The sequence below is a fragment of the Papilio polytes genome, unplaced genomic scaffold (assembly GCF_000836215.1).
Source record: "Papilio polytes unplaced genomic scaffold, Ppol_1.0 DF824024.1, whole genome shotgun sequence".
Taxonomy (NCBI): Eukaryota; Metazoa; Arthropoda; class Insecta; order Lepidoptera; family Papilionidae; genus Papilio; species Papilio polytes.
In genome coordinates this window covers 1138171-1148925 of record NW_013525180.1, presented here as the reverse complement: position 1 = coordinate 1148925, position 10755 = coordinate 1138171, and the positions used below count along the sequence as shown (strand labels likewise).

Below are 10755 nucleotides of genomic sequence, written 5' to 3'. Positions count from 1 at the left end.
TCTCCAGCCAAAGGAAAAGCACAACAGTGTCCACTTCAATATTAACGACGTATTTAAATGTGTCCTTCAATTTACTTCTGTAAAAACTCTTTGAAACCGTCACCTGTAAAGATTAAAACATTTCAAGAACAGATTAGTTGCAGTTCTATATTTGTATTGGAAGAATATTCTATTCTCCAGGATTGACAAACATTTGAAGAATCGTCAATCGGATTCGAATCATTATTCAGTAAATGGCAATCATTATTTCAAGAAGTGGCAATCATACTTGAATCATTATTTCAAGAAGTGGCAATCACACTTAAATCATTATTTCAATAAGTGACAATAGTACTTGAATCATTATTTGAAGAAGTGGCAATCATATCTGAATCATTATTTTAGGATTTGCCACTTTGAATGAATGAATTTTGTATGAAACCTAATTTATGATATAGCCATAGTTTAGACTACATTACCATATTTTGGAACTGCTCAAAAATAACACATACGAGTCACAGCTAATGCAATAAAATAAATACAGACAAAACTTACATAGATGATGGAATTACATACCTTTATGTTAGGTTGCATTAGACCTTTAATATCTTTTAACGGTTTAGGAAACACAAAATTATAAGGTGACATTGTTACACCTTCCATGTGCAATGAAAATCTCAAGAAGATTTCATCCTTATTGTAATTTTTCAATCCTATTGACACTACTTTCTTAGCGTTTAGTAATTCCACATTAGTGGCAAAGTCTTGGGACTTGAATGGTGTCAAACTGTTCCAATTGAAGTAATCGACGGTTATTTTACCATCAATTATCGGTACAAGCCTGTCATTAATGGCATACACGTCCACAACATCTGTAAGTAGTAGGCGTGGTGATACCAACACTGGTGCGAAGAATGATTTAGCGAAGTAATGAAGCATTTTCCATTTGCCGCCGTATTCTGAAAATTGATAATAATTTAAAGATCAATACAGATTTAGTAGTCGTTTCTTTCTAAGGGAATCCCGTTTCAGATTTAGGGACATAAATTATTCTATAAAGAATAGTATGCTTAGTTCAACTGTAAAATTCACCATATTTACCTATACTTGACCAGGAGGGCGCTTGCCAGACGTCATTTAGTTGCCAATATAGAGCGCCCATCGTGTACCAATCTGCTTGACTTTGTCTATAGAATTCAGTCTCTGCTTTAATTGACATTGCTTGGGATATCTAAAAAAAACATAAAAATATATTCATTTGTAGACTTAAATAAAATTCAGATAGGGTCCCGCGCGTCCTCTAACGTACCTGACTGTAATAGACGAATTTTTCAAAATGTTTCGGGTCGTTTACATCCAATTTCAAATGCCTATTCATTTGATCAGTTATAAAATCATAACCGTTAGGACTGTGCTGTCTATGTTTGGAATAAGAACTGTTCACATGGTAATCTTCTATATTTTTTGTTGCAGTTGCCATTGTTTTTAAAGAAGGGAGAGATTGAAAGCCATATTCGGAAGCGAAACGAGTATCTGGGTATATATTTTTGTCCCAATTATCAGATAAATAATTATAGTAATGAGTATCACCGTAGTTAGAGTCATATGGGTTCTTTGCTATATACCCTTCTTGTTCAGATTCTAAACCATTTGATGGACTTGAAACGAGATAACGTCTACTAGGATCCCAGATCTCGACTATAGGCTTTATGGTATTAACATATAATTTTATATACTCGTCTCTGTATTTATTGAATTGTGATAGAGTATTGTACCAGTTGCCTCTGAGAGCAACTTCATTTTCATTATTGCCGGCCCAGACGGCAATGGACGGATGGTGTTGGAGACGGATAACTGTTTGTTCGATTTCAACCTTCACGTTACTGGAATAAAGACCATTTTACATTACAGTAGTAATTAATTACTAACTTAATAGAATTTAGCTTTAGGCTTGGTTCTTACTCAAGATATTTAGGATCTGTAGGATACATTGAACACGCGAAGAGGAAATCCTGCCAAATTAAGATACCCAATTGATCACACCGTTCATAGAAGTAATCGGATTCGTAGACACCTCCTCCCCAAACCCGTAGCATTGCCATGTGAGTGACGCGAGCGGCTGTTAATAATTCGTCCACTGAAAACAAAAAAGTATACAGCCCGTACTAACCTTATTTTACCTAGAAGAGTAAAATGCTTGTCCTATTACACACCTGTACTTTTGTCGTATCCAATTTCTGGAAGAATATTTGCAGGTATCCAATTAGATCCTTTCATAAATATTGGATAACCGTTAACTTTGAAATAAAACGTGAGCCCTTTCCCAGCCGTTGTGTTGCCTGAAATAATTGCAGAGTTACGACAATCTTACTTCTCACTAATATAATAAAATGCGAAAGTTTAGATGGATGGATGGTTGTTAGAGTTTGTAACCTAAAAGGCTGAATGGATTTTGATGAAATTTGGCATAGACGTAGAGCGTAGTTTGTATAATAGGCTGTCATATAGGCTACTCACTTTTTTTTTAATTACAGTGGAATCAATGTAAACAGTCTTTTCTCTCTGATTTATGATTACATCATTCTTCTCAAACTAGATTTTTATTCTTTGACGTTAGTTATTGATCTCTTTATGCTTACCCAAAATTTTTGAAGCATCTTCTTCAATTAGCTCCAATGATCGGAAACCGATTCTAATATGTTTGTTACTAACTTCATTGCCATTCTTAAAGGTGGTTAAAGAAACTCTGAGATCATACAATGGTTGATCACCAAAACCATTGGGCCACCAAAGACTGACAACGTTCTGAAAATTATAATCTTTTAAAAAACCTCTGTTACAATCGTCTTTTACTTTAGTCGATAAATATTCGACCACCATTAAAAAAGAATAATAAAGATTATCGTATTTATAAAAAAAACTTGTTATTAAGTTTCCTAAAAGTGTTCCAGGAAATTCACTGGTAAATAAAAATATACAAAAATAGTTTTAAAAGTTGTTGATAATAGATATGATTCGATTACCACACCATTAACCCTTGCCTTGAAGAAGGACCCCCGCAGGGTCTGAAAGTGGTCGGTGCCATCACCGAAAAAAGTAAACGTGAGTAAGAGCCGTAAAATAATAAGAAAAGTATAAATAATTCAAAGCTACTTTACTTACACTATGTACAGTCATGTTTAATTCAACTTCGGCAGTTCCATCATGTCTTGTCACTATGGCGATTTCTCTGGCAACTTTCAAAGACTGATGTCCTTCCACGAATAGCTCCGCACTGATGTATCCTTCTATACGCTTGGATCTGATCCCTGACTCCAAATGAGCGAGTATTTTCAAGTACCAATGCTGATCGTTTTGTTCTGTATGCGTTGTTAGAGAACGTATTATAGCTGTGTCGTAAAGTTCTATATATACTGGCTTCCTGAAAGATAAGTTTATAATAGCATTCTATCTGTGAACAAAAACTCCGTTTGGAATATTATAGATGACTAGCTGTTGCCAGCAACTTCGGACGCGTGAAATGACAAAAATGAAATCAGTGTATCCCTCAGGAACCGTAGCTCTTTCTGGGATAAAAAGCCTATAATATGCCCGTCTATGTCAGCTACCTTTCAGTGAAAGTCCGGTAAAAATCGGACCAGCTGTTTTTTTTAATGCGATTTTCGTTATTAGCAACGCAAATAAATCTTCCCGGAATCTGGAATTGTTCTTTTGATGTAACAAACAGACACTTCAATTTGATTATATATATAGATAGATATTAATAATTCGAAAACATTATTATTTACCCTTTAAGTGTCAAGGTCAGTGGTCAAGTTTGTGGCCTACTCAGTCGGTGACTTGAGTTTTGCAACTTATATGACGAAACCATATTGACTATCAATGTTATTTGATAAAGTGCATATATTAATTTTAAACATAAGCTTTAGAATCTTATCTTTAAGGCGCTGGAGAACTTACTTATAAAATAAATAAATAACTCTGCGTACACGTAAAGCCTATAAAATTGGTGCTTTCAAAGATTTTGAAATATGACTTCAACGTGCAACGTTTGAGTTTATCATCTTGAGACACCACTCCATGTCACCATAATTTAAAGCCACAAACATAATTTAACGCAGACGTTATAACATACCCCGCATCAATGCCAGGTCAGATTGCTTTGTGTTTAACGCTCCTTAGAGTTTCTTATAGAATAGATTTTAATTTGAAGTATGTAGCAGCAATGCAACCTTACCATAGTCCAACTGATGGGAACGCTGGTCCCCAGTCCCAGCTGAACGAAGCCTGCATCTTTCGAAGCTGATTCGCGTGACATTCACCATTGTATTCGTCAGGCACGCAGGCGGGCGCTGTGAAGTGTTTCGCGGAACGATTCTCAGCTGCGTATACAGGAGATTCAAATGTCACTTTTAATTCGTTCAAACCGATCTGAAAAGATTATGCATTACATATAGAGTGCAACAATCAGTCAGCAATAAGCAATCTGTATAACGATGATGGAAGGAATATTTTTCACATTTTAAAAGTAAATTACATACCTTTATGTGTTCTTTAACGTCAAAAACATATCTAACGAACATATTTTGTGTGGTCCCGATGGGAACATCATTCAGCTCAACAAACGCAATTGTATCAACTCCTTCGAACACCAAATTAGCCACTGGAAATCGGACATCTTTTTCGGAAACTGAAACATAAAGGATACATTAACGTGTCAAATATCTATACTAATGTAATAAAGAGGAAAGATTTGTATTTTTGTATGTATTGAAATAACTCAAAAATTACTTGGCTTGTTTTAAAAAAAAATACATCGTTAGAAAAGTTATCTATGAGTAACATAGGCTATATTTTTTAATTTCAAGAGGGCGAAGTGCGAGCAACAGCAGTCAAATAAAAAAACCGGTATTACAAATCTATTAAGAAAGTAATTTAATTTGAGGATCACACATATTTATAGTTTCCGAGATTTGAAAAAGGAATAGATATTGCACCAGGTATTCGGTGTACTCATACCTTGGAAATCTGCCTTATACGTCCATGTATCATACGCCACCCAACGCGTCTGGACATCATTGAAGCCGGATAGTATATCGCCGATGATACCAGCCCTCTGCAAGTCGGAGTACACCCCACCAGGGACTTTGGCAGATACCTGCGCTACAACACACCACCAAAATGTTTCTCATTACACGTTGCATGCTATTGCGACCTTCGGATCTGTTTTTTTTAATCTATTTTTTAAAACCTTACCCAAACTTTGTATAGTTAAGTAATTATTATAACTGTTAAATATCTAACATTTACTACGGCGAATTAAACAGAACATTGTTAATGTAAGATATCGTTCATTTTATTCGTATTTACCTACACTGCAAAATATACAAATTCTTAAAGATAATTACATTACAATTACAAATATGTACTTACTTTTATTATTGCTCAGGGTCCAATTAACACGTTTCGACGCGAGATCGATTCTTTTAACTTCACATTTTAAACTTGTAATTTGAATGGAGAATAAAATAAAACTTATTAAGAAAGCGTTCAGCATTGTTACTAACACTATTATTTAACCATAATTCTTATATTAGTTTGTTGACAAACGATATCTTGACCCGCGATACTTTAATCACATCATAACAAGTGGACAGCCGCCACTTGAATACTTGATAATAATGATGTACTTCACTTATCAACATTTTTATCGATAAAGTATAAAATATACACATCTCGCAAAGCTTCGATCTCTCGTTAACAAAATAACATTGTATATTACGATATTATCTGATATAACCAAGATAAATTAGGCTCTTGTTCTTACCTAAATTCTTAGCTTATTTATAAGCATTTTATCTACCCGCTGTACTTCAAGATAGTGAAATTGAAAACCTTCTAATTCTCAGTTTATTTCGAAAACAAAAACAAATGTTAAATCGTAAAACGTGCTGTAAACGTCCTACGACTTATAAATGTTGTGAATGAAATTTATTTAATCATTTTGTGTGCTGGCTAAACCAAATTCCTATCAATAAATTATGTCATCATCGAAATTTTCTATCGATATTACAACAAATTATCGATATTCACCAAAACCTTAGACATTGCGTAACATCCCTATGTTCCATTAATAACTGAATCACGTGACCGCAGCGGACCCACAACGGTTACTATACGACTACGAATTCCTCATATACCCGCCGTGCGCCAGCTAACTAGTGAAAATGTTTACATTATCCAATGTTCCTTTTTTTAAGCTAATTCAACAATTTCTGATACGAGGTTCATACATGGTCAATACATTTGGACAATTGCGTTGGCCAGTCATAGATTATATGGACTGACTGGCGTCAGTTAGCGTCCATATTGTGCCAGTACCAATTATTGTACTGACCAAGTGTGTATCGCGCATGACAAGGTCCGGAGTCTTTCTCCAAGCACAAAATGGTTTTTATTCTAAAACAAGCATTAGTTAATTATATTTAAGTCCAACTCTAAGCCAGGTAACAACTCTTTTAAAGACTTACTTTTTTTCTTTTTTGATTCATAGAATACGATTTCTAAAAAAAACATTCAGACGAATTTTGAATACCTACGTCTTTTGGGAAGTCAATCAAAAAAACAGTCCACAAATAAATTGCCTCCATTGTCTATTTCTTAATATCTTAATTATTTTGAATTGAGCAAATCGTAACATAAACATATAATATTTGGACCAGAACGAAATCTTAACTACAGCGGAAAGTAAAGAGTGATAAGACCGTACTTGAACAATTCAAACAGTATTTGAGTTTAATAACTAGAATTATAAATACAAACATGATTTTAGGATCTGCAATGTGTAATAATGAATGTAGGACGACTTTTCCTTGTCTCCTTCTACTTCTCCTTCCCCTACTATGAAAGTAAACCTTAGGAGAAGCTGGTTGTCTACTCTTCCTTATGTTACTTTCATAAACTACACAATTCACAACAAAAAGAACAAATACATTTAAGGTATAATCAAGAATGCAGTAAAAAAATAAAGTTAGCGAAATTGAAAACCTAAAAAAGACTGTACCTTAAATTCTTTATGCATGTTTAGATTTTTCATAAACTGTAATTATTGCTTTGACATTTCATTTATCAAATTCGATACAATTATTCTGTACTTTAAAAAAACTGTTATTATAAAATCTAGCAAGTCAAGCTAAGTATAAGATGGAGAAGATCAAACTTTACGAAGAATTTAAGTTAATTGAAAAAACTGAGGCTGAAGTGAACGGAGCTTGGAAAGGTAATAAGAGTGGGGTTTATAAGAGAAAATTGATTTACAATATCAAAAGTATTCAAGACATTCTAGCAAATAATAGGAATAAAATGACAGATAGTAGATTCGTGAAATCGATCAAGCCGTATGGTATATGAGATCATAAGAGAACTAAATTACATTTCATTGACTCTTGAACCAGTGGAACACTCGTGTGATATCTCACTGTCTTGATCGATGTCTTAATTCAAATACCATTTTCAGGTGCTCACTTGTTACTATTCTTCATGGCTTTTGTATTCGGATCTTTCTGCACGTTCTGCTTTCACATGATTATGTATCTCTTCGATGAGAAGTGCGTCCTCTTCCCGAAGCTACTCTCACTGACTTCTCTGAGGCACAACCTTATTTATGAATTCATTCCTGACGAAAAGATGGCGGAAAGTAAGATCTTGAGTTATTTTCATATCTAGTTTTTAAATACAGGTTACACAGTACTTTTGCATTTAAAATATTCAAACAAAAATTACTTAAATGACGAAACTATATTCAATTTACACTTTAACTTTCAAACGTTACAAAGTCTTTTTCGGATGTTTCTCAGTGCTGCCCGTGGATTTTCTGAGCACGCAATGGATAGACAAGAGTGCATGTTACCTGCCCACATATGTGCCGCTGGTCTCCGGGATCTTTGGTCTCGTGTGGACCACCATGTTCCTCATGTGCTCAGCTAGCAGCCGCACCCTTACCGGGTACGCAAAGACAAAAATCATATATTTTTGCCACCTCATCTAATACGAGGCATTTTGTGTAGTTGCGTAAACACAACTAGTCTTGCTTAATAAGAAAAAAAACTAGAAACAATCAGGTTGCTTAAACTAAAATATTATCACATTGCTATAAAATTTCACTAACCCAGTTTACAGAGACCATGGCGAGTGCTGCCTCCCGTTTTCGTGTTCTCTTTGCTGATGGGCAGCCTCTGTGTGTACGCATCCGCTGTCACCCATATGGGTCTCGATGAACTCTGTCTCAAGCTGGGCGAGATCACAGGAAGTACTACGTAAGTACAACTGCTATCTAGCGTCGTGCAGTAGGAACATATTAAGAGCTATTTTGTAGGTGCACGTACACAGTGAACGTGGCAACGTTAGCATATGAGCGTCGTATCCGCGGCGTATACCAGGCGACGCAGCTGACAGTGGCGGCAGCCTGGTTGCATACCGCCTGCTGGTTGCTGTCTGCGCTGCTGGCGCTCGTCCGTGTCATCCTCGCTGTAGATTTCCACCTCGTGCGCGTGACAACACACCTACAGGGTGATATCGACAAGATGCTGGTACGCACACTTTTAACTTACTAAAATTTAATAGTAGATCATAGAACTGAAAAAGACAGAAGAAATGAAGAAGTTTTTTCTGAAATTGTAAACAAAATAATGGAACTCAGACAATCTTTGTTAGTGATATTTTTGATTTCTTATAGCAACGATATGAGAGACACGTGCGAACAGTTACTCCCGATTTTAAGGATACCAAAGATTACAGTCTATCTTACAGCGTAACTAGAGTTCATTTCAAAAGGCCTTTTGGTTCTAGAAGCCCAGATGGCGAGACTTTATACATTTCCAAACGACCTCAATATAAATCTGAAACATCTTTAGTTGCCGAGGAACAAAGTAAGTTACATAGACGAACCGCATATAAAGGTATTTCTAAAGAAAAACATTTTATTGTTGATTTCCTCTACGATATATTAGACACGATAAATTTAAACCCATCGTTAAACGAATCATCTTCGAGCTTAGACGACGACGAGTCTGCCTCTTTAATTATTAGGCAATACGGACAAGAAAGGATAAAATCACAAGCTGAAGAACATCAATCACCTGGAGAATCTCAAGAATATTTATCTATAGACCTTCATGAAGAAGAAGAGATATTCAGTGAGATAAAAAGAAATATAAACCAATACTTGGATAAAACTTTAGACCAAATCCAATCCGAACGCCTTATTACTCCCTTTAGTGAAGAAAGTTTCGTCTCGGTACTGAATATTACACCAGATTTGCAAGAAATGTTAGATAAGAAAAAAATAGAGCAAAAACAAGAAGAAGTATCTGAAAAGATTGAAGTGGCTGATGATAACAAAAGAGAAGAGAAACAGGAAACTGAAGATCCAGGTACAAGCTCGGCTTTAGTTAACGAGCAAAAAGAAGAGGTAAAACCTAAGAAAAAAGAAAAACAAGATTAATCTATATTATTTTTTGAGTTTTAGTGACAATTTGTGTGCCAGTTTATGTTTTAAATAAATACTATTTCTTTATCTTAAAGTATAATCGTAACTTGTAATCAATTCCTTATACAATATCTTACGTCTAAGCCATACTGCGTATCTTAAGAGTGTAACATCTTAACAAACAGGAATAAAACAGCAAACACAATTACTATAAAAATCTATATTTACAATTCCCTTGACTACGAGTACAAGAATATCACAATAATTCAATTAATTATTAACAAAGAACAATAAACACTATTTAAACACCGAATTTAAAAGTGATATCGCTAATATATGAAGACTCTACATTGTATAGGACCGAAAATCAAGGCAACTAACTTATCCTCTTACTTAAAAAATATACAGACTTAACTTACTAATGATCGAATTAACGATGAAATGAGTAAACTAACGCCTGACAGTTTTCTAATACAAAATAACTATTCGTATAAAATAAATAAGCAAATTCCATTTTCACATCCCGTAATCGATATTTACTTTGTCTCGAAATTAAAATATATTTGTAACTCAACAAAAGAAAATAATCTTGTTCGGCTTCGCTATGTGTATGTGACAAAATTCCAACCGTTCCATCGTTTGATCAAATATTTGCTATAGAATTATGCAAATCTATTGCTTACGCTTCCAATTTCCTAAGCTTAATCCAAACTCCGCCATCAGGCACGCAGGCGAGCGCTGAGGCCTTGATCTTCATCGGCACCGACGTCCTCTCGTCCAATATCAACTCGTACTTGTGCAACAATTTGACGAGCGCGAGCTTCGACTCCACGTACCCTTGACGCAGACCTAAAATATTATTACATCAATTACAACTCAACGTCTCAAATATGCTAATAGAATTGTTAGGAATATATAAATAATCAGCTATATTCTAAAACCTTGTTAGTGTGTATTTCTGCAAATGGAACGGAAAAATATGCTGACAAGTAAATGATCATTTTTATTTTATGCTACAGTCATAATTATGTATTCAGGAAATACTTGTTGAAGTGCTTTTGCTTATCTAAAGTGTGTCATGTACAGTTCATGACAAACGGGAACAAAAAGTCCCAAGTAAGAATCTAGACGTGGCTTACGACTTTAGAGAGAAGTTAAATATTTATAATTTTACATACCTAGACATTTTCGGGGACCCTCACCGAACGGCATCCAATGGCAGGGGTGTCTTTTTGCTTTATTCTCCGGGGAAAATCTCTCTGGATCAAATTTGTCCGGTTCCGGGAATA

The 10755-nt window shown here is 35.0% G+C and overlaps 3 protein-coding genes across 3 annotated transcripts in view; 1 reads left to right on the top strand and 2 right to left on the bottom strand.

Annotated features, from left to right (window-relative positions):
- Nucleotide 1: 1 nt before the first annotated feature.
- Nucleotides 2-5655, bottom strand: LOC106100923 (beta-mannosidase; the record flags this gene model as incomplete). Its single annotated transcript, XM_013279987.1, has 12 exons — nt 5413-5655; nt 4999-5142; nt 4521-4669; nt 4217-4410; nt 3142-3400; nt 2619-2784; nt 2193-2318; nt 1942-2116; nt 1289-1862; nt 1081-1210; nt 556-938; nt 2-103 (listed from the first exon to the last, which is right to left on the bottom strand). Coding segments are annotated over exons 1-12 (2526 nt in total), but the record flags the coding sequence as incomplete, so codon positions are not given.
- Nucleotides 5656-7134: 1479 nt separating this feature from the next.
- Nucleotides 7135-9557, top strand: LOC106101004. The gene is made up of 6 exons (XM_013280072.1): nt 7135-7258; nt 7496-7675; nt 7836-7983; nt 8151-8294; nt 8354-8567; nt 8714-9557. The coding sequence occupies exons 1-6, from the start codon at nt 7183-7185 to the stop codon at nt 9479-9481; spliced, it is 1530 nt and encodes a 509-aa protein (XP_013135526.1). The 5' UTR covers nt 7135-7182; the 3' UTR covers nt 9482-9557.
- A 224-nt stretch (nt 9558-9781) lies between these two features.
- Nucleotides 9782-10755, bottom strand: part of LOC106100922 (probable cytochrome P450 6a14) — a 3362-nt gene continuing 2388 nt past the window's right edge. Inside the window, exons 3-4 of the mRNA XM_013279986.1 lie at nt 10645-10755; nt 9782-10315 (exon numbers count right to left, since the gene is read on the bottom strand). Of these exons, the coding sequence (XP_013135440.1) occupies nt 10146-10315; nt 10645-10755 (281 nt within the window). The 3' untranslated portion in view covers nt 9782-10145. The remainder of the gene's footprint in view (nt 10316-10644) is intronic.

Bases quoted from the DNA above. Each gene is read 5' to 3' on its own strand.
- LOC106101004 (XM_013280072.1), top strand. From the start codon at position 7,183: ATGGAGAAGATCAAACTTTACGAAGAATTTAAGTTAATTGAAAAAACT. The intron at 7,259-7,495 runs GTAATAAGAGTG...TACCATTTTCAG, and splicing joins AGTGAACGGAGCTTGGAAAG to GTGCTCACTTGTTACTATTC. The intron at 8,568-8,713 runs GTACGCACACTT...GATTTCTTATAG, and splicing joins GTGATATCGACAAGATGCTG to CAACGATATGAGAGACACGT.